The sequence below is a fragment of the Gymnodraco acuticeps genome, unplaced genomic scaffold, assembly GCF_902827175.1.
Source record: "Gymnodraco acuticeps unplaced genomic scaffold, fGymAcu1.1, whole genome shotgun sequence".
In the NCBI taxonomy this organism is placed as follows: Eukaryota; Metazoa; Chordata; class Actinopteri; order Perciformes; family Bathydraconidae; genus Gymnodraco; species Gymnodraco acuticeps.
Window position 1 is genome coordinate 2,771 of NW_022990363.1, and position 27,252 is coordinate 30,022.

At 42.8% G+C, this 27,252-nt stretch overlaps 2 protein-coding genes across 2 annotated transcripts; one reads left to right on the forward strand and one right to left on the reverse strand.

The window, feature by feature from the left end:
• Window positions 1–297: 297 nt before the first annotated feature.
• Window positions 298–2,428, reverse strand: LOC117551366 (perforin-1-like). The gene is made up of 2 exons (XM_034224225.1): window positions 2,410–2,428; window positions 298–895 (listed from the first exon to the last, which is right to left on the reverse strand). The coding sequence occupies exon 2, from the start codon at window positions 882–884 to the stop codon at window positions 498–500; it is 387 nt and encodes a 128-aa protein (XP_034080116.1). The 5' UTR covers window positions 885–895; window positions 2,410–2,428; the 3' UTR covers window positions 298–497.
• Window positions 2,429–12,425: 9,997 nt separating this feature from the next.
• On the forward strand, window positions 12,426–16,750 carry LOC117551367 (perforin-1-like). Its single transcript, XM_034224226.1, has 2 exons — window positions 12,426–12,455; window positions 16,153–16,750. Exon 2 carries the CDS (start codon window positions 16,164–16,166, stop codon window positions 16,548–16,550), a length of 387 nt encoding a protein of 128 aa, XP_034080117.1. The 5' UTR covers window positions 12,426–12,455; window positions 16,153–16,163; the 3' UTR covers window positions 16,551–16,750.
• The last annotated feature ends 10,502 nt before the right edge of the window (window positions 16,751–27,252 follow it).

Consider the following 27,252-nt stretch of genomic DNA (forward strand, 5'->3'; position numbering starts at 1 on the left):
TGTTGCAAGTCAGGAAGTTGTTGTACATGAGTTTTGGTCTCAATATGCTCTGCTCAATATGGGCCTAATAAGGCAGCAGTAGCACAAGAACAGTGATTCTCCCATAATAACACTTAACAAATATGATCTATTCTCACATAACAAGACATTAAACTATAAGTGTTAATTGAGTCTAAATAACAAAACATCTGGTATTTCTATCAAAGAACATGTTTTGAAGGTTAGACATGGAACACATGGAATATGGAATCATTCATTTATATACTCGTAATATCATGATAAATTACATGAAACTCATTTCAGTTGTTTCAGCACTCTTTATTTTTCGTTAATCACCTTTGAAACAGGGGGAAATAGCCAAAGATGCTATATGGCAGTAACCAGAACAACATATTTTGCAAATGTATGTGTTTGTTTCTCAGAGCCAGTCTGAGAGAATCAAAGGCTGCATGTAAAGACTTATGGTCAGATACATCTTTGAAGTTTTACTGACAGAATTAGCCGAGGGAGTAGGTGTAATGAAGGGAGCCACCTTCTTCAAGAAAGCATTCATGCTGATGGGTTCCCAGCTTAATTTTCCGCTGGCAGACTCCAAGCAGGTCATCGAACCCGATGTCAGAGTCATGAACCTCAAGCCTCATCGTGTCATTCTCTCGGGCCTTGAAGTGAGCGAAGTCTTCATCCCACCAGGGGTTTCGGTCGTTGTTGCGTACTGATGTTTCACCAAGAGTGGTAGATCCACAAAACACCTCGACATAGGCATCCGGAGTTCCCAGAATGTTTGAATGAAGTTTGCTGGCCCGCAGGTTAAACACCTTGAGCTGGGCTTCAGCCACAGTCAGAGTGCACAGGACCAAGAGCAGGAGTGGAGAACAGGAGGCCATGGCTGCAGAAGCTGTGGAAGATGGACATGTTAGAAAAATATCACTGGTCACCGGCTTGATCTTCAATATCAGGATACATGTCTTTATTATCCTTGAAAGAATGGAAGTGGTCATCATCACATACATCAGGTTGCATGGGCAAAATAGTGACTTTAGTAGAGTCCTTGATATGCTACAAGAGAGGGTGTTACAGTCAACAAGACGGAAGAATACTGGTGTTTGTTTGAACTGGGTTTCCATTTACTTTTTATCTCTTAACCTTCAAAACACACATATGGTGTGGAAAGCTCCCACCACACTGCAAAAACAGCCTTTCCAAAAACAAGCTAAATAATCTTGAATCAAGTCAGATGTTCCTGTATCAAGCAAAACAATCTGCCAATGGGGTGAGCCACATTAGCTTGGCTAGAATTCGCAAAACTATAATTAAAATCTAGCTACTGAAAGACCGTAACAGGCATTAAGATTACAAGCAATGATTCCTGCATTATTTAAGAAAGAATAACTTAAAATGAGTGTTTTGGTTGAGTTGACCTAGAATGTATTTCTTAAATTAAGATTTGTAATTAGCAAAGAAAGCTTACAATAAGAATCATTGGCTTTAATTGACACAATATATTAGTGACTTTGCCTTAAACTTAGAATGTAAATCTTAAATTAAGTTAAAAAAAAGTGTATACAACACCACGGTTACATTACATGTTACTTGTTAGACGCTTTTATCAAAAGCGACTAACATACTCAATACTGTGGCAATCCCCACAGGAGCACTTGGGGGTGAAGTGTCTTGAACAGTTAGAGGTGTGGTTAAGAGGTGGTAGATGGAGTGATGAGCCATTTCTGATATCACCCAAAACAAATGGCATCCGTTTTGAAATGTTGATTGCAATATTTATTTGTTCAGACATGTGTCAGTGTTGGACAGAGAAGGATGAAACCCTCAAACATGTACTTTAACATACATTTTCACATTTGCTTTGAAAAATGTATTTTCATTTTTAAAGACCGATATAAAAACGTAATCCTTAATAAAGGGCAAATTGGAGCTTTAATTAATAAAAAAAACAATTCTTGTTTAAACTGGAATTCAAGCGAGTTTAACCAAGTTCTGTCTCAATAAGTGATCGGGAGCTCCCCAGCTTAACTAATCACTTCGATCTATTCTCACAAGCCTATCATAGCTTTTACAGTATCTTTAAAACTGTTATCAAGAGAAGAGTCTATACAAACATGTCATCAGCTCACTATGTGTAGCTGGCATCCAGATGTTTGCATTGCAGTTCAAGCTAAAGCTTTTCCTGACATGTGCAACACGCCATCGCAAAACAGTGACAAACATGCCGGTTGTTGAGACCCAAAAACAATGTTTGATAAAACGGGAAAACTGCTGCTCGACAAAGAACAGATGCTCCCCGTGCTCAGATTACTTTGAAGACATGAAGAGGTAAAGCACAAACGCTGTTCTAAGCAAAACGACAGGAACATTTTAATGATGTTGTTATTATTATGAACAGTGCAGTATTACCTGTAGTCCTGATGCTGGTCTCTCTGCACACTGTGTGCTTTTCCTCACGTTTTTAAAGGCTATCAAACCTCTTATCAGATTCATCCCGCCCTCCCACCACACATCGACCACAGCACCTGCTACACAACCTGCTACACAACCTGCTACACAACCTGCTACACAACCTGCTACACAACCTGCTACAATCAGCATTTTACAACATGACAGCCTTAGAATGTTAGGCCTTGAGCTGTGTGGATAGTTTGGCCTATTGGTCCCTTTATCCAATATCTGATGAGAGGACTACAGCACCACAATCCTTTGTTCAGATCTAGCAAGAGGGACTTTACCAAAAATGCAGATTAAATAAAAAATAATTTAAGCATTCAAACATTTAATATGCAAATCCAGTGAGTATACATCAATGCCAGCAATTGCTCACTTGTTTAAATGTGCTAAATCTACAGAAACCTATTGCATTTAACATTAACATTTTATTATTTGTTGAGTCCAAGGAGAGGGTCGTTGTGTTACTCTCTATTAGGGCAGCATAACATGTGACTTCTTACAGGGAGAGAAATGTGTCTGAAAGCAGATCATGAAAGGCAGACACGTGTTCAACTATTACAGAAGAGCAATAGAAAACGCTATGACTGGAAACATGTGTAGTGTCCAGGACAGGAGGACTTTGCAGCTGGTGAATCAAACTGCCCAGAGTCATACCCATCTAGAACATCAGTGATATTGGCAGGAAAGGTGTCTGCAATGAGCACAAATTATATTAAAGGCAATACTCACCAAAGCCATACTTTTCTGTAAACAAAAAACAGATGTTCTGCCTTCTTTTGATTTTCTCATGTAGCAAAATGGACTAGAACTGCAAGGACAAAACAAATCTCCTTCAACTTTTAGCTAGTGTCCGATACCTCCTAGGATACAGGTATCTATATACATGTTAGGTCAATATCAAGGATGATTTCTGATTCAATATTTTCAAACATTAAACTTAGTCAAAAATATATTTTTCCTGATGCATATGTTAATGAAAGCTTATTTTTGTGTCTATCTGAAGTCATAGAATGTTCTTGAACAATTAAACCTCACAAGTGTAATTTCTCTTCCCAGATGTGAGTAAAGATTTATAGAAAATCTATCTGGAGATGCAAAATGAAAATAAGTGACCTACGAATAAACCTATTACAACATCAGGAAAAAAAAAATTCAAAGTTAAAGTTACAGCACAAGTTAAATGTAGTTTTATAGAATGATTATATTTTTCAATTTGTGTGGATTGTGTTAATAAAATAATGCTTTTCCTTTATTTTGTATTTGCAGGTAAAAAAGAGGCGATCAAATAATCTGCTGCAGACTGCTCAGCATGTATGATAGACAAGAGAATGGTCACACTAAGTCAGTTAGTGCTAATCTTCAGAGAGTAAAAGTAACACTGGACATGATGTTACATTTTTAGAATCAAATCAATTCTTGTCAGAATTATTATGTCACACTACATCATACTGAGAAGTGTTAATCGAGTTTACAATATGATGTACAAACTCATAGATTTGAGGCTAACACCACAGCAGCACGAGAAAATGTGGCAAAGCACATCTGCCAACAGCGTGGGAGCAATCCAGCTGCTGCATGTGATGTAAGCGTGACCCCAGACACGTCCTTCACAACAGAGATACCAGACAGCCTTCAACCACTTGTTTTGCAGGAAGATAAGTGTCCAAAACAAAATGTATTTCATGCTTGGACTTCATCATTAGTTGACCAATTTAACAATGCCTTTTTGTCTCTTATTTTTCGATCTTGCATTTTGTGTTTACTCAATGTCATTCAGCTTTCTGACGACCCTCAGTTAGTGAGTCTTTAGCAATATACTTCAGATACCCTCAGTGAGTCTTTAGCAATATACTTCAGATACCCTCAGTGAGTCTTTAGCAATATACTTCAAAGACCCTCAGTAAGTCTTTAGCAATATACTTCAAAGACCCTCAGTGAGTCTTTAGCAATATACTTCAAAGACCCTCAGTGAGTCTTTAGCAACATACTTCAAAGACCCTCAGTGAGTCTTTAGCAACATACTTCAAAGACCCTCAGTGAGTCTTTAGCAACATACTTCAAAGACCCTCAGTGAGTCTTTAGCAACATACTTCAAAGACCCTCAGTGAGTCTTTAGCAACATACTTCAAAGATCCTCAGTGAGTCTTTAGCAACATACTTCAGAGACCCTCAGTGAGTCTTTAGCAATATACTTCAGAGACCCTCAGTGAGTCTTTAGCAATATACTTCAGAGACCCTCAGTGAGTCTTTAGCAACATACTTCAAAGAACCTCAGTGAGTCTTTAGCAACATACTTCAGAGACCCTCAGTGAGTCTTTAGCAACATACTCAGAGACCCTCAGTGAGTCTTTAGCAATATACTACAAAGACCCTCAGTGAGTCTTTAGCAATATACTACAAAGACCCTCAGTGAGTCTTTAGCAATATACTACAAAGACCCTCAGTGAGTCTTTAGCAATATACTTCAGAGACCCTCAGTGAGTCTTTAGCAATATACTTCAGAGACCCTCAGTGAGTCTTTAGCAATATACTACGAAGACCCTCAGTGAGTCTTTAGCAATATACTTCAAAGACCCTCAGTGAGTCTTTAGCAATATACTTCAGAGACCCTCAGTGAGTCTTTAGCAATATACTACGAAGACCCTCAGTGAGTCTTTAGCAATATACTTCAAAGACCCTCAGTGAGTCTTTAGCAATATACTTCAGATACCCTCAGTGAGTCTTTAGCAATATACTTCAAAGACCCTCAGTGAGTCTTTAGCAATATACTTCAGATACCCTCAGTGAGTCTTTAGCAATATACTTCAAAGACCCTCAGTGAGTCTTTAGCAATATACTCAAAGACCCTGAGTGAGTCTTTAGCAATATACTTCAAAGACCCTCAGTGAGTCTTTAGCAATATACTTCAAAGACCCTGAGTTAGTCTTTAGCCAATATACTTCAAAGACCCTCAGTGAGTCTTTTAGCAACATACTTCAAAGACCCTCAGTGAGTCTTTAGCAATATACTTCAAAGACCCTCAGTGAGTCTTTAGCAATATACTTCAGAGACCCTCAGTTAGTCTTTAGCAATATACTTCAGAGACCCCTCAGTGAGTCTTTAGCAATATACTACGAAGACCCTCAGTGAGTCTTTAGCAATATACTTCAAAGACCCTCAGTGAAGTCTTTAGCAACATACTTCAAAGACCCTCAGTGAGTCTTTAGCAATATACTTCAAGGACCCTCAGTGAGTCTTTAGCAATATACTTCAGAGACCCTCAGTAGCCTTTAGCAATATACTACAAAGACCCTCAGTTAGTCTTTAGCAATATACTTCAGAGACCCTCAGTGAGTCTTTAGCAATATACTACGAAGACCCTCAGTGAGTCTTTAGCAATATACTTCAAAGACCCTCAGTGAGTCTTTAGCAACATACTTCAAAGACCCTCAGTGAGTCTTTAGCAATATACTTCAAGGACCCTCAGTGAGTCTTTAGCAATATACTTCAGAGACCCTCAGTGAGTCTTTAGCAATATACTACAAAGACCCTCAGTGAGTCTTTAGCAATATACTTCAAGGACCCTCAGTGAGTCTTTAGCAATATACTTCAAAGACCCTCAGTGAGTCTTTAGCAACATACTTCAAAGACCCTCAGTGAGTCTTTAGCAACATACTTCAAAGACCCTCAGTGAGTCTTTAGCAACATACTTCAAAGACCCTCAGTGAGTCTTTAGCAACATACTTCAAAGACCCTCAGTGAGTCTTTAGCAACATACTTCAAAGATCCTCAGTGAGTCTTTAGCAACATACTTCAGAGACCCTCAGTGAGTCTTTAGCAATATACTTCAGAGACCCTCAGTGAGTCTTTAGCAATATACTTCAGAGACCCTCAGTGAGTCTTTAGCAACATACTTCAAAGAACCTCAGTGAGTCTTTAGCAACATACTTCAGAGACCCTCAGTGAGTCTTTAGCAACATACTTCAGAGACCCTCAGTGAGTCTTTAGCAATATACTACAAAGACCCTCAGTGAGTCTTTAGCAATATACTACAAAGACCCTCAGTGAGTCTTTAGCAATATACTACAAAGACCCTCAGTGAGTCTTTAGCAATATACTTCAGAGACCCTCAGTGAGTCTTTAGCAATATACTTCAGAGACCCTCAGTGAGTCTTTAGCAATATACTACGAAGACCCTCAGTGAGTCTTTAGCAATATACTTCAAAGACCCTCAGTGAGTCTTTAGCAATATACTTCAGAGACCCTCAGTGAGTCTTTAGCAATATACTACGAAGACCCTCAGTGAGTCTTTAGCAATATACTTCAAAGACCCTCAGTGAGTCTTTAGCAATATACTTCAGATACCCTCAGTGAGTCTTTAGCAATATACTTCAAAGACCCTCAGTGAGTCTTTAGCAATATACTTCAGATACCCTCAGTGAGTCTTTAGCAATATACTTCAAAGACCCTCAGTGAGTCTTTAGCAATATACTTCAAAGACCCTGAGTGAGTCTTTAGCAATATACTTCAAAGACCCTCAGTGAGTCTTTAGCAATATACTTCAAAGACCCTGAGTTAGTCTTTAGCAATATACTTCAAAGACCCTCAGTGAGTCTTTAGCAACATACTTCAAAGACCCTCAGTGAGTCTTTAGCAATATACTTCAAAGACCCTCAGTGAGTCTTTAGCAATATACTTCAGAGACCCTCAGTTAGTCTTTAGCAATATACTTCAGAGACCCTCAGTGAGTCTTTAGCAATATACTACGAAGACCCTCAGTGAGTCTTTAGCAATATACTTCAAAGACCCTCAGTGAGTCTTTAGCAACATACTTCAAAGACCCTCAGTGAGTCTTTAGCAATATACTTCAAGGACCCTCAGTGAGTCTTTAGCAATATACTTCAGAGACCCTCAGTGAGCCTTTAGCAATATACTACAAAGACCCTCAGTTAGTCTTTAGCAATATACTTCAGAGACCCTCAGTGAGTCTTTAGCAATATACTACGAAGACCCTCAGTGAGTCTTTAGCAATATACTTCAAAGACCCTCAGTGAGTCTTTAGCAACATACTTCAAAGACCCTCAGTGAGTCTTTAGCAATATACTTCAAGGACCCTCAGTGAGTCTTTAGCAATATACTTCAGAGACCCTCAGTGAGTCTTTAGCAATATACTACAAAGACCCTCAGTGAGTCTTTAGCAATATACTTCAAGGACCCTCAGTGAGTCTTTAGCAATATACTTCAAAGACCCTCAGTGAGTCTTTAGCAACATACTTCAAGGACCCTCAGTGAGTCTTTAGCAATATACTTCAAAGACCCTCAGTGAGTCTTTAGCAACATACTTCAAGGACCCTCAGTGAGTCTTTAGCAATATACTTCAAAGACCCTCAGTGAGTCTTTAGCAATATACTTAAAAGACCCTCAGTGAGTCTTTAGCAATATACTTCAAAGACCCTCAGTGAGTCTTTAGCAATATACTTCAGAGACCCTCAGTGAGTCTTTAGCAATATACTACAAAGACCCTCAGTGAGTCTTTAGCAATATACTTCAGAGACCCTCAGTGAGTCTTTAGCAATATACTACAAAGACCCTCAGTGAGTCTTTAGCAATATACTTCAAAGACCCTCAGTGAGTCTTTAGCAATATACTTCAGAGACCCTCAGTGAGTCTTTAGCAATATACTTCAAAGACCCTCAGTGAGTCTTTAGCAATATACTTCAAAGACCCTCAGTGAGTCTTTAGCAATATACTTCAGAGACCCTCAGTGGGTCTTTAGCAATATACGTCAAAGACCCTCAGTGAGTCTTTAGCAACATACTTCAAAGACCCTCAGTGAGTCTTTAGCAATATACTTCAAAGACCCTCAGTGAGTTTTTAGCAACATACTTCAAAGACCCTCAGTGAGTCTTTAGCAATATACTTAAAAGACCCTCAGTGAGTCTTTAGCAATATACTTCAGAGACCCTCAGTGAGTCTTTAGCAATATACGTCAAAGACCCTCAGTGAGTCTTTAGCAACATACTTCAAAGACCCTCAGTGAGTCTTTAGCAATATACTTCAAAGACCCTCAGTGAGTCTTTAGCAATATACTTCAAAGACCCTCAGTGAGTCACTTACACTGAACAAAAATATAAACGCAACACTTTTGTTTTTGCTCCCATTCTTCATGAGATGAACTCAAAGATCTAAAACATTTTCTATAAACACAAAATAACCATTTCTCTCAAATATTGTTCACAAATCTGAAAGAATCTGTGATAGTGAGCACTTCTCCTTTGCCGAGATAATCCATCCCACCTCACAGGTGTGGCATATCAAGATGCTGATTAGACAGCATGATTATTGCACAGGTGTGCCTTAGGCTGGCCACAATAAAAGGCCACTCTGAAACGTGCAGTTTTGCTTTATTGGGGGGGTCTGGGGGGGTCCGAAAACCAGTCACTATCTGGTGTGAGGGGTAGGGTTAGGGTTAGGGTAATGTTGTGAATCGAGTGGCCTGTGTTCGTCGTCCATAACATACGCCTGCCCATACCATAACCCCACCACCACCATGGGCCACTCGATTCACAACATTACCCTAACCCTAACCCTACCCCTCACACCATATACTTCCTGGTTTTCGGACCCCCCCAGACCCCCCAATAAAGCAAAACTGCACGTTTCAGAGTGGCCTTTTATTGTGGCCAGCCTAAGGCACACCTGTGCAATAATCATGCTGTCTAATCAGCATCTTGATATGCCACACCTCTCTAAAAACGCTAAATCTGCTAAATCATGTGCATAATCTTTATACTGGTCAATATCATGTTTGTGGTATTTCAATTATTATTGTATGGTTATTGTGCCGTGCATAATCTGTGTAATATGTAGCCAATACATTCCACATTGTTGGTAAAATAATATTTTACATCTTTGTAGTGTGTGTGTGTCTGTGTGCTCGCTCTTTTGTGTGTGTTCTATAGTGCCCGATTGCCCGTAATAGTGTTCACTGGAATCCATTGTTATGGAAATAAATAAAATACAAATACAAAATACCTTCCCGCGCCTCTGAACCTAGAGGACAAAAAGACAACAGTTACGGCCCGTCTACACTACAGGCGTCAAAAAATGCTTTCAACGCTTCGCCCATTCATTTGAATGGGGTGACGTAGGATATTTTCAAACTTCGCCGAACTGCATTGTGGGTAGCATGGCAAGGCGTTGCAAGCATCGCGAGCGTCTATCGGCGTCAAAAGTTGAACAATGTTCAACTTTTGAGGCTCGATGCTTGCTCGAAGCTGGCGTCAGCCAATGAAATCCCGTTTATGCAAATCTGCCAGTACAAGCGCTAGCCAATCAAACCGCGTTTATGCTGGGAGAGACTACGCAGGTCATTTCCTCATATTCAAAAAAATGGAGGGAAAATTCATTATAGCGGTAGAGAATCACCCGGTGCTGTATGATCAGTCTCTGTTCATCTACCGGGATACAAACCGGAGGAGCGAGGCATGGAGGGAGGTGGCAGAGACAGTGGGTGAAACTGGTAGGTTTTCGCTTGTTTGGGGATTTTATATCCAGTTTACTTCGTTTTAACATTGCTATTGCTTTGTATGTCGGGGGCGGGAGATTCATGTGATTGGTTGTTGGTCGCGTTGCTCGCAAAAAATTGCCAAGCCTCAGACACGCCCAGCTTCAAGCTTTTTCGACGCCTGTAGTGTAGACGGGCCGTTAGTCAACCATAATGATGGACGTTATTATCAGCAGCTGCCAATGGATCCCCTAAATCAGATAGGATGGACCTTTGAAGCAGGGTTGGAAACCTAAACTCACACACACACACACACTATTGATTGTAAAACAGTTCTTGAGAGCATCCCAAGGGAATTGATCGAATGCTAATATAAATGTTATTATAAAAATAATACATTTCAATAACATGCTTTAACCACCAGGTGTCCCTTTCTATCAGCTGTGCACCGTTATGGTGTAAATATACAAATATACCGATTGGATCAAATATAAAAGTCAGCCGAATTAGTGTTGATACTGCAAGGAGACGTATTGTGTGAAAATAAATGTAAGATGTTGTTTAATTGCTGATATATTTATGATCCACGTCACGTTTTCAGTTTTGGCGGCAGTTCTCCTGTTTGTCTATAAGTCTTCTCATCAGGGCTCTATAAATAGAGAACTACGGCAGATATGTAATATTTAATGCAGCCGAACCGTGTATTACAATGCCGTTATGTGATGACCTCCAAAGAGAAAAGCAAGCACACTCGGACTAAAGTATTATTTTATTTAAAAAAAATGTTTTCGGATTTCACATCACATAAACACTAAATCCCAGCATGCATTGCGGCTAAACCATTCCATCATCGAGCTGAGGATCTTGCCTACGTCAGTTTCCGGTATAGTTTATGACGGATGTATTTTGTTATAAACACATTCCTTCACATTTACATTTGAATTTGCATTAAAGTATTTCGTGAGGCCTTCTAACATGTGTTTAAATATAACTACGGTTGTAGTGGAAGAGTTTGTAAATTAACATGAACCGAAGCTGTTGCCTGGCAACACAATCGCACAACGTCACGTCCGTTAATTCCACATCCACACGCACGGATTAACATCGATTTAATACATTAATGTAGCCTTTGTTTCTGCTCAAAGAGGAGTCGACCAGCTGAGGCAACAAGAACATCGGCGAAATCGAGTGTGACTATTACAAAATAAATAATTATTATATTAATATTGACAATAACAACCGACCGTCAGGGAGCATTTGCTTGGCATTTCCGGGTATTTCTCCACTGGTTGGGCCATGTTAACAATACCGTGGGGGCGACTGTGGCTGCGAGGAAGTGCGGTCTTCTTTCAACCAGAAGGTTGTGGGTTCGATCCCAGCCCATGCAGTCAACATGTCGATGTATCCTTGGGCAGGATACTTAACCCTGAGTTGCTCCTGATGGCATGATCTGTGTGACCCTGTCAGGTATCAGATGACCCCTCTTTCCTGTGTCATGCTTAGTCCCCTGTGTCTCTAGCATCTTTCAGATAATCAAGTTCCTTTCTCACAATATGGGTTTAAAAAAAGAAGAAGAATAGACATCTCTGAGGGTTGTGACATCAGCGTTGGTGAAAACAATGTCTTTACATGTCACAGCTTACCCCTTTACTCTTATCAATATGTTTGAGATAACAGTGTCTCTCCATCACACACACACACACACACACACACACACACACACACAAACCCACACACACACACACACACACACACGAGACTTTAAAAGGCTAGCTTGTGATTTTTGTGTGAAACTAGGCAGTTTTATACATTTACTGATTGTTGCTTGATTCTCTCACCAAGGTACAAGCTGTCATGTAAAATGCTGATTGTGTAGCAGGTTGTGTAGCAGGTTGTGTAGCAGGTGCTGTGGTCCATGTGTAGCAGGTTGTGTAGCAGGTGCTGTGGTCCATGTGTAGCAGGTTGTGTAGCAGGTTGTGTAGCAGGTTGTGTAGCAGGTGCTTTGGTCGATGTGTAGCAGGTTGTGTAGCAGGTTGTGTAGCAGGTTGTGTAGCAGGTGCTGTGGTCGATGTGTAGCAGGTTGTGTAGCAGGTGCTGTGGTCGATGTGTAGCAGGTTGTGTAGCAGGTGCTGTGGTCGATGTGTAGCAGGTTGTGTAGCAGGTTGTGTAGCAGGTGCTGTGGTCGATGTGTAGCAGGTTGTGTAGCAGGTGCTGTGGTCGATGTGTAGCAGGTTGTGTAGCAGGTGCTGTGGTCGATGTGTAGCAGGTTGTGTAGCAGGTTGTGTAGCAGGTTGTGTAGCAGGTGCTGTGGTCGATGTGTAGCAGGTTGTGTAGCAGGTGCTGTGGTCGATGTGTAGCAGGTTGTGTAGCAGGTTGTGTAGCAGGTTGTGTAGCAGGTGCTGTGGTCGATGTGTGGTGGGAGGGCGGGATGAAGCTGATAAGAGGTTTGCTGGCCTTTAAAAACGTGAGGAAAAGCACACAGTGTGCAGAGAGACCAGCATCAGGACTACAGGTAATACTGCACTGTTCATAATAATAACAACATCATTAAAATGTTCCTGTCGTTTTGCTTAGAACAGCGTTTGTGCTTTACCTCTTCATGTCTTCAAAGTAATCTGAGCACGGGGAGCATCTGTTCTTTGTCTAGCAGCAGAATTCCCGTTTTATCAAACATTGTTTTTGGGTCTCAACAACCGGCATGTTTGCTCAATGTGTTGCTCATGTTTGTCAGTTTTGCGATGGCGTGTTGCACATGTCAGGAAAAGCTAAAGCTTGAATTGCAATGCAAACATCTGGATGCCAGCTACACATAGTGAGCTGATGAAAAGTATTCTTACTTTGAGAAAATATATCTTACTTTTTCTTATTAAAAAATGCTATCTTATATTGAGTTAGAATTAACCAGTAACAAGTTAAAGTATTGGTTTGCATAAATTCGCGGCTTGGAACAGATTTATATTTTCTTATTTAAAAAAATAAACTTCTCAATTTAAGAATCTGATTAAATGACCAATTTTAAATTTCATAAATATGTATTCATTGTCAAGAACTGTCTATTCACTTCACACATTGAGACCATTGGAGGCGTTTGGCGCAGTAGACTAGTGCGTTGGTGCTCGGATCAGGGGGCACAGGTTCAAACCCCACTGCAGTCAGCATGTCGTCGTGTCCCTGAGACTCTTCACCCCAAAGTGCTCCTGTGGGAATTGTCCACAGTATTAAGTATGTAAGTCGCTTTGGATAAAAGCGTCTAACAATTAATGTAATGTAACTGGTATACACCATTTTTAAACTTAATTTAAGATTTACATTCTAAGTTTAAGACAAGCTTTCTTTGCTAATTATAAATCTTAATTTAAGAAATACATTCTTAGTCAACTCAACCAAAACACTCATTTTAAGTTATTCTTTCTTAAATAATGCAGGAATCATTGCTTGTAATCTTAATGCCTGTTACGGTCTTTCAGTAGCTAGATTTTAATTCTAGTTTTATGAATTCTAGCCAAGCTAATGTGGCTCACCCCGTTGGCAGATTGTTTTGCTTGATACAGGAACATCTGACTTGATTCAAGATTATTTAGCTTGTTTTTGGAAAGGCTGTTTTTGCAGTGTGGTGGGAGCTTTCCACACGTGTGTGTTTTGAAGGTTAAGAGATAAAAAAGTAAATGGAAACCCAGCTCAAACAAATCCAGCTGTTACCAGATTAAAAATGCACACTCTTTCCTTTGACGATGAAGACAACGTATTTGGCTAAGCTGGAATTGTGTATAAAACAGCAGGAAGTAAAGGGCGTCTTATCTACGTGATTGTACATGTGTGCACTATTTAACTATTGATAACTTTTTCATAGTAATACTAAAAACATACCTCAAAGTGGTTAATGGGTTTTATTACGTTTTGTCAAGGTAAACTTGAGAGTAACACAAATGATTAAGTGTGAATAAAAGATTACACTTTACAGTGGATTTAACATAGGCAGAAAACTAGTAACGGTTTTTGTCAAAGTCATCTCATTTGCAGGGCTATGCATTCACTTGTTTTGCACATATCACCGGTGCTCCAGAGTTTACAAAATTGTAACACAAGTATACAAATATAAAGTAATTCCACTGTAGTTTTAGACTCACTCTGTGTTGGGGGGACCACAGTCCACTACGTAAACTGCCATTTACTATTAATGGAATACGAATAAGTACTGAACATTTTTTTAAGTATTAAAAAAAAGTAATGTTTATCATCATCATCTTTTATTTAAAGAGACTCTTGGTCCATTATTACAAAAACATACAACACTCAAATATAAATTTATGTATTTCTTTTATAATTGTTTGTGCCCATAACATGGAAGCAGAAAGTAGTCGTGCTAGGCTCCCCTTTATGGTCCCACTGAATCCAAGTAGTTACCATACAAACTCCCTAAACTACCACGAACAAGATGAAGCAGGAAATATATAGCCTAATAGAGATTCGTCTGTGACCCCACATGGAAACCATTTTAGCAGTATAGGAAAATGCCCATAATGACTGAAAGAATGGCAGAATGATGGATCAACCAGTCAAATATTCAGTTTTTAACACCAGCTTCATTCTTAACCTGTTAAGCCCCACGGGCCCTTCGGCGGGTTCGAAACCACAACATCTGCAAGCAACAGTGTCTGAGAGCTTCTTAAGATTTAATAAACTATGAATGTTTCATATCCATGCAACCGGAAGAAACTCAGCTAACTGATGATTGTTTTGTTTTTAGTAAAAAAAAACACAAGGCTAACGCTGAGCCTCTGAATTAGCCCTGAAAGAAAAAATGCTAACACAGAACTCACGATATATCACACCCTTATTACTTATCGTAACTGCACATCCAACCCATCGATTAGCATCGTGAGATTACACAGAATCCATAGGTATCTGTATCATCACTCCATGATCAGAACTCGCGAACTTATAAACAAAAACAGACACAACACGTGGCATTAGGTACCTTTGTTGTTGTCTCGTCAAAGGTTGTCTTCAATGGCATTAAAACGATAAAAACGCTGCTGAAGGTTAATCCATAGGTTAATCCAATGGGTCTGTGTCACTTTGAAATCATTTCTGATAATCCATCAGCAATAAACCTCGATTTAAGTTTTCAGATTTCAGAGCGTAAAATAGGTTTCGCTTTGGGCAAACTGCGTGTGCATAGCCCCCACTTCTCAATAGTAACGTGGGTGTGTATGTGGAAATCCCGCTTCGATTCTATTGGCTCTAACGGTTCAAAAGATATGTCAATCATCAAAATCGACCAATGGGTTTCAGAGAAAAGGCAAATATGCCCATTTCCACCCAAATGACCCGAGAGGTGGAGTTTCTTTTGCTAAATCTCTCTAAAAAGGTCAAATGTCACTTGTTTTGCATCAATCTTGATACAGGGTACGTATTATATGTTGTACTTTGGATTCCTAAAGCTTTTAGTCTACCTTACCATCATCCAAGGGTGGTTTTCATAAGTAACAAATATTGTTTGGACGGACACTATAATTTACAGTTTTTTACTATCTGAATTTTCTTTAACATAAAAAACATCTATATTGATTCTGACCTTTCTACATCCAACTCACAGGTTTATCATTACTTTGAGAAAAAAGATGATTAATTTACCCCTTTTAGAAGTGAAGTTATTGTCATTTGTTGTGGAAAGGTCATTTTCGAGCCCGAGACCTGAAAAACAGGCTTGGGTTAAAACAGCATTTTGAGCTCAGAGTGTGTCATAAAACCTCACAATGGCTTATTCACTGCAGTATGTTTCCAAACTTAAATGTTTGTAGCACATGATAAGAGAGGCCCTACGTAGCTGTGTACGTAGCCGGATGTATGACTACATGGATGACGCTCATGAGACACTGTGTTGAAGTCATGATAGCAATGTTCCTAAGATTGGCATGAGGACACAGCTCCTAGAGAGGCAGGCATATGACTCTCATGTTTATTGCTTACGAAGGCCTTAGCTAATCTTAACTTAACTAAATAGTATTCTTCCGTCTTGTTGACTGTAACACCCTCTCTTGTAGCATATCAAGGACTCTACTAAAGTCACTATTTTGCCCAATGCAACCTGATGTATGTGATGATGACCACTTCCATTCTTGCAAGGATAATAAAGACATGTATCCTGATATTGAAGATCAAGCCGGTGACCAGTGACATTTTTCTAACATGTCCATCTTCCACAGCTTCTGCAGCCATGGCCTCCTGTTCTCCGCTCCTGCTCTTGGTCCTGTGCACTCTGACTGTGGCTGAAGCCCAGCTCAAGGTGTTTGACATGCGGGCCAGCAAACTTCATTCAAGCTTTCTGGGACTTCCGGATGCCTATGTCAAGGTGTTTTGTGGATCTGCCACTCTGGGTGAAACATTAGTTCGCCACAACAACCGAAACCCCTGGTGGGAGGAAGAGTTCACTCACTTCAACACCCAAGAGAATGACTCGATGAGGCTTGAGGTTCATGACTCTGACATCGGGTTCGATGACCTGCTTGGAGTCTGCCAGCAGCAAATTAAGCTGGGAACCCATCAGCATGAATGCTTTCTTGAAGAAGGTGGCTCCCTTCATTACACCTACTCCCTCGAATAGTTCAGTCAGTAAAACTGTAAATGTGTATCCGACCATAAGTCTTTACATGCAGCCTTTGATTCTCTCAGACTGGCTCTGAGAAACAAACAAATACATTTGCAGAATATGTTGTTCTGGTTACTGCCATATAGCATCTTTGGCTATTTCCCCCTGTTTCAAAGGTGATTAACGAAAAATAAAGAGTGCTGAAACAACTGAAATGAGTTTCATGTAATTTATCATGATATTACGAGTATATAAATGAATGATTCCATATTCCATATGTTCCATCTCTAACCTTCAAAACATGTTCTTTGATAGAAATACCAGATATTTTGTTATTTAGACTCAATTAACACTTATAGTTTAATGTCTTGTTACATAAGAATAGATCATATTTGTTAAGTGTTATTATAGGAGAATTACTGTTCTTGTGCTACTGCTGCCTTATTAGGCCCTTATTGAGCAGAGCATATTAAGACCAGAACTCATGTACAACAACTTCCTGACTTGCAACAAATCAGCACTAATTAGAGGGTTATTGAGGAACAACTCTAAACTAATGCCTTATTAAATGTAGAATAAGGTCATGTAGAATAAGGCATTACTAAGTGTTTTATAATGACTAATAAAGAGCCAATATACTGTTAATATGCATGTTAATGAACAACTAGTTGATGGTGAATGTGTGTACCTTAATATAAAGTGTTACCAAAAGTTCTTTAGCCTTCCCAAACCTGAGCCTCACGCGCCGCCTATGTGTTTAGCGTGGTTCTACAATCAGAGAGTTACAAGGGTCTGTAAATGCAAGGAAAACAATTGGCCACAGAAAATCATTTATATCAAAGTTATATATGTTTACACGTATAAATCATTGGTCAAAACAGGGCTACATTTGATTGATTTATAAAAGGTATATGTGGTAAAATGAAGAGCCGTTTGGAGCCGAAAGAGTCGGCTCTTCTTCGTGAGCCGAGCCAAATGATCCGGCTCACTAAAAAGAGCCGGAATTCCCATCAGTACCACACACATATGGGGCACCACCCCAGCTTCCATCCCAGCTTCCACCCAGCTTCCATCCCAGCTTCCACCCAGCTTCCATCCCAGCTTCCATCCCAGCTTCCACCCCAGCTTCCACCCCAGCTTCCATCCCAGCTTCCATCCCAGCTTCCACCCAGCTTCCACCCCAGCTTCCATCCCAGCTTCCACCCCAGCTTCCACCCCAGCTTCCATCCCAGCTTCCACCCCAGAATCCACCCCAGCTTCCACCCCAGCTTCCACCCCAGCTTCCACCCCAGCTTCCACCCCAGCTTCCACCCCAGCTTCCACCTGCAGGCTCGGGGGATAGTTATCTAATCATCCCTCAATGTTCTTTGTAAATCTGTGGAGTGATGAGGCCCGAGCCTAGATGCCAAACTCAAACTATATGCTGCTTCTAATAAAGATATTAAGAAACACGTGAGATGTCTGACTGAAATATAATGTTTCCTACGGAAATATTATTTAGCCTGACTCTGTGAATCTGTCTATACAAGTGTTGCTAGGAAATAGTAAGGACATCATTGTGTACAGAGAAAAGGGGGGCGCGCAATACAGTTTTATTTGTTTGGTTTTATGGGGGGTCATAAATCAATCATCAATAGCAAATATTTGAAAGACCACGTCACTTTGGTATTTATGACATGTTGAGTGATTGATTTATGACCCCCCCCATAAAACCTTAGTCCCGCCCCTAAATCCCTTTGATGTGACAGGTGTCAGTGCACCTGTTGTAGTGACCCCTAATAAACCATTGTCTTTACTCTTTTATGACTTGATTGTTTAGCTGGTTAGGGTTTTATTGCCCCCTCATAAAGTATTGTTCCTAAATAGGGGGGTAATAAGACTTTATTGACCCTTTGTCTGTGCACCTGTTGGAGTGTCCTCCTAGTCTCCCATTGTATTCAATGACGATGCATGACTTGTTTTGGTCACCTGTTGTTGTTGTAATGCCCTCTATAAGGTAATGTTCCTTAATAGAGGGGTAATCATACTTATTGAACCTTTGTCTTAATAGATGCTTATATGACATTTAAGGATGTCTTATGAAGTTGTCTAGGTAGGTAATAATACTTTAAAGACCCTTTGTGTTAATATAGCGGTTAAAAGGGTATTCTTAGATAGTTTATTCTTATTTCCCCTCCACCCCTACTGGTCTGCGTGACACTGTCAGGTATCAGATGACCCCCCCCCCCCCCCCTCTTTCCTGTTTCATGCTTAGTCTCCTGTGTCTCTAGCATCTTTCAGATAATCTAGTTCCTTTCTCACAATATCCCTTTAACTGCCAGCACCACCATTTGGTAGAGCACATTTTGTGTCTTGATATCTTGTTGAAAAAAAGTTGAAATCCATCTGATTCAGCCAGCTCTACCCTTTGGTTGGCATGTTATGCACAAAACAACCTCTAGATGTCACTGTGGTTCGAACAGAAAGCCCTTCAGCTAGCTTCAACTGAGAAAGTTGGCAATGCTAAAAATCCCTGCTGAAGAAATCAGTCTTTTTGGTCAACTTTTGTAATGTAACCATATCCTTTTTGACATATTTTAGTGGCAGGGCACTGACTGAACATAATTAGATAACTTGATGCACAAAAAAAGTTTTAACAAGGGTGTTATTATTTTTTTGAAAATCTGCTCAACCAATCGGTCAAATTGGCCTTTTATGATAAGCTAGCAATATGACTTTTTCAGAGTTTCAGAGATGTTTTCCAATAAAATATGGTAAATAAATGGCTAGATTCATGGTAATATTACTAAATCTAGTACTGCCTTATGAGTCTCAGAGTGAAAGAGTGATAATCATTTATATAGCACCTTTCATGCATGGCATTCAGCCCAAAGTTGCACACAGATGAGCAAGTTAGGCCAACACAGGATATAGATATTTGCTGTTAGGCCAGTGGTTTCCTGTTAGGCCAATTCAGCATATACAGTAAGATGAGCAAGTCTTTTTTTATCATGAAAAACACTTTACTAGACTTTTTTTCCATTTTTTTTTTTTTTACAATTCCATCCATCCATCCATCTTCTCCCGCTTATCCGTGGTCGGGTCGCGGGGGTAGCAGTTCCAGAAGAGAGCCCCAAACTTTCTTTTCCCTGGCGACATCAACCAGCTCTGACTGGGGGATCCCAAGGTGCTCCCAGGCCAGCGAAGAGATATAATCCCTCCACCTGGTCCTAGGTCTACCCCTTGGTCTCTTCCCAGCTGGACGTGCCTGGAACACCTCCCTAGGGAGGCGCCCAGGTGGCATCCTAACTAGGTGCCCGAACCACTTCAACTGGCTCCTTTCGACGCGAAGGAGGAGCGGCTCAACTCTGAGTCCCTCCCTGATGACCGAACTTCTCACCTTATCCCTAAGGGAGACACCAGCCACCATGCGGAGAAAACCCATCTCGGCCGCTTGTATCCGCGTTCTCGTTCTTACGGTCATGACCCATCCTTAATGACCATAGGTGAGGGTAGGAACGAAAATGGCCCGGTAGACAGAGAGCTTTGCCTTCTGGCTCATCTCCCTTTTCGTCACAACGGTGCGGTAAAGCGACTGCAGTACCGCTCCCGCTGCTCCGATTCTCCGGCCCATCTCACGCTCCATTGTTCCCTCTCTCGAGAACAAGACCCCGAGATACTTGAACTCCTTCACTTGGGGTAAATACTCATTCCCTACTTGGAGTGGACAGTCCATCGGTTTCCTGCTGAGAACCATGGCCTCAGATTTGGAGGTGCTGATCCTCATCCCAGCCGCTTCACACTCGGTTGCGAACCGATCTAGTGAGTGCTGAAGGTCGCAGACCGATGAAGCCATTAGAACCACATCATCTGCAAAAAGCAGTGGTGCAATCCTTAGTCCACCGAACTGCAGACCCCCTCCCCCATGACTACGCCTCGAAATCCGATCCATGTATATTACAAACAGGATTGGTGACAAAGCGCAGCCCTGGCGGAGGCCAACCCTCACCGGAAATGGGTCCGACTTACTGCCGAGAACCCGGACACAGCTCTCGCTTTGGGAGTACAGAGATTGGATGGCCCTGAGTAGAGACCCCCTCACCCCATACTCCCGCAGCACCTCCCACAGTAACTCCCTGGGAACTCGGTCATACGCCTTCTCCAAGTCTACAAAACACATGTAGACCGGATAAGCGTACTCCCAGGCCCCCTCCAGGATCCTTGCGAGAGTAAAAAGCTGATCCGTCGTTCCACGACCAGGACGGAATCCGCATTGTTCCTCTTCAATCTGAGGTTCGACAATCGGCCTGACCCTCCTTTCGAGTACCTTAGAGTAAACTTTCCCGGGGAGGCTGAGTAGTGTGATGCCTCTGTAATTGGCACACACCCTCTGATCCCTTTTTTTAAAAAGGGGAACCACCACCCCGGTCTGCCACTCCTTCGGTACTGTTTCCGACTTCCACGCAACGTTGATGAGACGTGTCAACCATGACAGTCCCTCAACACCCAGAGCCTTCAGCATTTCCGGGCGGATCTCATCCACCCCCGGGGCTTTGCCACTGTGGAGTTGTTTGACGACCTCAGTGACCTCCCCCCGGGAGATTGGTGTTGATCTCCCGTCATACTCCAGCTCTGCCTCTAACATAGAGGGCGGAGTTGTCGGGTTCAGGAGTTCCTCAAAGTGTTCCTTCCAACGCCCTAACACTCCATCAGTTGAGGTCAACAACGTCCCATCCTTACTGTACACAGCTTGGATGGTTCCCTGCTTCCCCCTCCTGAGGTGTCGGACAGTTTTCCAGAACAACTTTGGTGCCGCCCGAAAGTCCTTCTCCATGTCTTCTCCGAACTTCTCCCACACCCGCTGCTTTGCCTCGGCCACGGATGAGGCTGCTGCCCTTCGGGCCTGTCGGTACCTTGCAACTGCCTCGGGAGTCCCCCGGGATGACAAATCCCTGAAGGCCTCCTTCTTCAGTCGGACGGCTTCCCTGACCACCGGTGTCCACCAGGAGGTTCGAGGGTTACCGCCCCTTGAGGCACCTAGGACCATGAGACCACAGCTCTCCGCCACGGCTTTGGCAATAGAGGCTTTGAACACCGACCACTGGTTCAATGTCCCCAACCTCCACAGGAATGCCCGAAAAGCTCCGCCGGAGGTGTGAGTTGAAGGCCTCCTGAACTTGGGCCTCCTCCAGACGTTCCCAGTTCACCCGAACTACACGTTTCAGCTTACCAGGTCTATCCAGAGGCTTCCCCCGCCACTCGACCCAACTCACCACCAGATGGTGATCAGTTGACAACTCCGCCCCTCTCTTTACCCGAGTGTCCAAAACATACGGCCTCAGGTCCGATGATACGATAACGAAATCGATCATGGACCTTCTGCCTAGGTTGCTCTGGTACCACGTACACTTATGAGCATCCTTATGTTCGAACATGGTGTTCGTTATGGCCAATCCATGACTATCACTATCGGAGGCTTCTGGGGACCGCATGAGAGTCTTGACCGGGGTCTTGAGAGGGGTATTGCTGCCGGAGGCTGCTGCGGATCGCATGAGAGTCTTGACCCCGGTCAAGACTCTCATGCGGTAGTGAGACCCCCTCTTGAGAGGGGTCTCACTACCGGAGGCTGCTGGGGACCGCATGACAGTCTTGACCGGGGTCTTGAGAGGGGTCTCACTACCGGAGGCTGCTGGGGACCGCATGAGAGTCTTGACTGGGGTCTTGAGAGGGGTCTCACTACCGGAGGCTGCTGGGGACCGCATGAGAGTCTTGACCGGGATCTTGAGAGGGGTCTCACTACCGTAGGCTGCTGGGGACCGCATGAGAGTCTTGACCGGGGTCTTGAGAGGGGTCTCACTACCGGAGGCTGCTGGGGACCGCATGACAGTCTTGACCGGGGTCTTGAGAGGGGTCTCACTACCGGAGGCTGCTGGGGACCGCATGAGAGTCTTGACCGGGGTCTTGAGAGGTGTTTAGAGTCGGAGAGGTCCTGATAATTTATTCCGGTAAATTACTCTGACCTACTAATTGACCTGACCGAAGTTATTGAGTCTATGTAAGTTTGCTGCTTGGCTCAGATCCACCAACGTCAGCAAGATCTCACCTCTATTAACTTCCCGAAGAACCTAGGTTCAATTAACTGCTGTTTCAATTCAGACAACTCTTTTAATCTGTTTAAGGGATCCCGAAGGATTTTGATATCAGTAAATGGAGTGTGCTCCTACCTAAGTGTGTGTGGCAGGGTGCAATCTTACCTTTGACGCAGGAGAGGAGGGCACAGGTGTCTTTTAAATTATCCCAATCCAACTGGTGAGATTCAGTTTATTTGAAGAAAAATAGGTCCAAACTAATACAGGGTTTTTACCTTCTCTCTTTACAACATTATAATCATACTAAAAACCTGGTGCTGTGATCATGTTCAAATATGAAACTTTAATTCACAGTCTTACATTTATTACCAAAATGTTTTAATTTCAACTGCCCAATTCAGTTGTGACATTTTAAAATTCTCCCGATAGAATTTAGAGGTATTTCCTCGTAAAAAGACCGGTGACAATAAAAAGCGCATTCAACTTTCCATTCACCAAATCAATTCACATCAGTTTCCTACCTTTTTTCCGACACAGACGGCGGGTATAACATTCAAAAACCCATACCTGTCCGCAATAATTCGGAGGGAGATTTTTCCTCACAGGTGGCGGTATTTATAATATTCATACACTTTTTCCGACACAGACGGCGGATTACCATTCAAAAACACATACCTGTCCGCAGTAATTCGGAGGGAAGATTTTCCTCACAGGTGGCGGTATTTATAATATTCACAAACACATCTCTCATCAAATCATTCCACTCAGCCAACAACCAAGAAATTCGAGAGATATTTACCCCGTCTGGCAGAACCTTACCGAGAGCTAGTTACCCAGCTCTGGAGCACACAGCCTACCGGGAGAGAGTCTACCAGGGGTTTCCCCCCCTCTCTCTCGCGCTCTCTCAAAAAACCAGTCTCTTTATGCAAAAAAAACTGGATCGAAACCCCAAAAAACTAACTCCTCCTCTACACCCAATTTGTGGAAAACTGCGCATGCCCTCTAATGTACATGACCCGACATGTTCCATAGCTTTATGACATAAGACACACCTTCTCATGTTAGTGTGAAAAGGACATGAACTCTTTTTGGCCTCTAATGTGTTTCTCCTTAAGCCTGGAGCCCCCCCTCCCTGTGGACTGCTGCCAGAGGAGAGGGAGGAAAACGGCCTACTCTCTTCAGAGACACCCATAAATCATAGGCCTTACATACTCAACCTAAACAAACCACTTTGTTTTGTTTATACTGTAACTATAGAAAAACCTAAAATATGAAGCATTTTCATTGTGGGTTATACAAGAATATAATTGATTATATTTGATTATAACTAACTTTCGTTTTTAAGTATTAAACATACTTTGAAAACTCACAACAGAGGGGTCTCACTACCGGAGGCTTCTGGGGACCGCATGACAGTCTTGACCGGGGTCTTGAGAGGGATATTGCTGCCGGAGGCTACTGTGTTTATGCCGGAGGTACTTGAGATTGCCAGGCCCTTAAATCGTATACATTCTTCCTCTTCCTCAAGCACAGCAGCAGTGGCACTCTGCTTCCTGGGTTTTAGCCCCTTTTTCAGCCTGGAGCTCAGGGTCTTCACCTCATCAATGAGGGAATCCTTCTGAGCCCTCAATGCCACATTTTCCAGCATCACCTGCCTGCAGTCCTCTTCGTTCCACTCAGTATGTGGGGAGAAGGGTGGAGGGTGCACCGGGGATTCCTCCTCATTGTCTATATCCAATGATGCAGCCATTCCAATGATGGGATTAGTCTCTCTGTGGTCATGGAGCAACTGCAGGGCCACACTATGCTTCAGCCTTGCCAGGACCTGATGTGCTTCATCTCGGGAGAACTCAGGGTGGTCATGCGTTACATGACGGTCTAGTTTCTTCCCAGCATACGAACACCCTGTGATGGGACAGGGTTTGGTCCGAACATTTATTCTGCCACTGGCCATTTTAAGAAAGATGCCTCTTTCCTCCAAGTTCCGCACTGCATGTTTGTGCTTAAGGTGCTTGTTCAAAGCCAGATAGAAGAGTCTGCACACCGGGCATTCGGACGACATCCTTACTGAAACAGACACAGTGAATTGTATTTCAATTATTTGATGTTTCTCCGTTTATATGCGTTAGCGTAACCGGTGATTGCAACAATGGGTCCGATGCTTCAATGCCTGGTACACGGACCAAGGGGGGACTTGGGTTACCACCGGGTTAAATGGTCCCACCTCTGCACCAACGCGGGGCTGGTGATGGCAACATTGGGTCCGATGCATCAATTCATGGTGACCCGACCATGAGAGGGTTTGGGGTGCCCCGGAACCAGGCAGTACCCCAGCAGGAAACACGTTGTATGGTCAAAGGAGGAAAGAGTGATAGAACCGGGGTAAAGCAAAGAAAGTGTCCGACAATAGTGACTTGTGAGGCGGCCAGAGAGTCTGTCATCTCTCGGTCCTATTCTCCAGGCAATGCGGTACCAGAACTGGGTCAAATTGACCAAAATGTAAAAAAAAGGGCTGAAAATGAAAAAAAGTATCCACAAATAGTGCATCATGAGCCCGCAAGAGTCCCCTGTCAACTCCCCTTGCATTCTTCCAGAGTCAGAAAAAACTCTGTTATCTTTTGGGAGAACCAGAGAAAATGGGTGAAAATGGAGAAATTGTATCCCAAAATAGTGTCTCTTAAGGTGGGTAGAGTCCCTTGACAACTCTCCTTACATTCCTCCAGAGTCAGAACAATTCTAAGTTAACTTTTGGGAGAACCAGAGAAAAGGGCTGAAAATGGAGAAATTGTATCCCAAAATAGTATCTCATAATTCCCTGACAACTCCCCTTGCATTCCTCCAGAGACCAGTTCAAAAACTTAAAGTTTGGGAAGAACCAAACTGGGGGTCTTCATGCAACAATTGTATCCGAGCCAAAGCACTCATGTAGCGGACACATTCCTCCATGATGTGAAACAGCCGTTTTTTGAGTCCTCTCAAAAACCGGGTTTCCGATTTCGTGCAGATGGTAGCTTGAAAAACATGAATGACATTTTTGACGGAGGAGGGGAGGTCTCGATTCCCCTCTCCGTTGTAAGTTGCAACGGGGAAGTGCAAAAGTGTCCGGGGCTTCGGCCCGAAGCGCTGAAGGGTTGGCCCCTTTCTCTGTTGGCACTTAGTCGTTTTTTCGATTATTTTAAGATATAATTGACCGTTTTCTTTACTTTTTTCTTCTTTCCACGGGTGGGGGCGGGCAGGTCACCTATGAGCTCCCTAATTCGGCCTGGAATCTCCAGGAATTGTGGGCTATAGTGTTAAAACAACTGATTAATATGTTAGTAATGCTGGCAGAAGGTTCACTGCTGTTAGCAGGGTCTCACACTCACAGGCAAAGGCAAAAGGCAAACAGGTTTTTTCACACTTCCAGCAGACAGAGCGCAAAAACCACCTCTCTGTGGCCCTTCACAGAGCCCCAAAGGCCAGACTAAGCAGCTCCAGCATGTCTCCCTGACATGGGCAAACAGGTTTTTTCACACTTCCAGTAGACAGACCACGAAAACTACCTCTCTGTAGCCCTTCACAGAGCCCCAAAGGACGGACTATTTAGCTCCAGCATGTCTCCCTAACATGCATACTTCCATAACCTCGCACACCGTGAGACCCCGGGCTCCCAGACTTAAGGACTCCCCCACGGACTAAACCCAGATGATCACACCCTACAGAACCTTGACACCCAAAAATGGGGGTGGATTTTGCGGTGCTTTACCGTCCGCCCATAGCATCCATATTCGGCCTTCTTCAAGGCACCCCCCTGTGCTGGAGTGTCACACTTTAACTGTTTTGTCATATTTCATCTTTCCACGGATGGGTGCGCCTGGCAAAGCTGTGTACCCAAACGTAAGCACTCTCACTCTGACTAAACACATAAGGACATCCGGGTAAGACCTTAGTGCCCCTTAGTGCCCCTGGTACTCCATGTCGTTAAATGAGCTCAGTAATGTACTGCACAACATCACATGGGTAAATCAGCTCCGTATTGCCCTGCAATATCACATTTGGTGTATTTCCAAAAAGCTGTGAAAATACACCTATCTCCGTCATGTCCTGTAAAATATCATTCTTTGTTTATTTCCATCATTCAGGCAAATACACATATCTTTGTCTACTCCAGGAGCTTCAAAGTGCTCCGCCATGTCCTGCAAAATATCATTCTTCCGACCGCCAAGCACCGGCACGTTGACCCGGGGAGGAGGCCCTCCGATGGCGGGTCAAATTTGCTGATACCACAGCTGACGGCTGGACACTAGCCGTAGAGGAACACCAGGGCAGGACCAGGCAGTTCCCTCTTTGCAGACAAGCATATGTGGTTGTTACGCAGGATCAAACAGGTAGCCTGTGATGAAGTAGGGTCGACCCTATATCATGTGAAGCCACCTAGCCGTGGTCCCCGAGGGAACTGGTGCCCGGAGCAAGGCCAATTGCTGAATGCCGCAGCCGACTAAGGCCGCTATGCAACATTAGAGGATTAGAGAAACTGATGTTTGCCTGGCACTCCGTGGCGAAGTGGGGAGGTGGAACTTCCATCCCGCTGCAGAACCCGTGGTGGGACCCCTGAGTCAGACGGTTCGTCTTGGAAACGCTTCATATCGGTCGGCCTGGGGGGTAAGAGA

What these genes read in the sequence shown, in the direction of transcription:
- LOC117551367 (XM_034224226.1), top strand. Translation starts at nt 16,164, where the DNA reads ATGGCCTCCTGTTCTCCGCTCCTGCTCTTGGTCCTGTGCACTCTGACT.
- LOC117551366 (XM_034224225.1), bottom strand. Translation starts at nt 884, where the DNA reads ATGGCCTCCTGTTCTCCACTCCTGCTCTTGGTCCTGTGCACTCTGACT.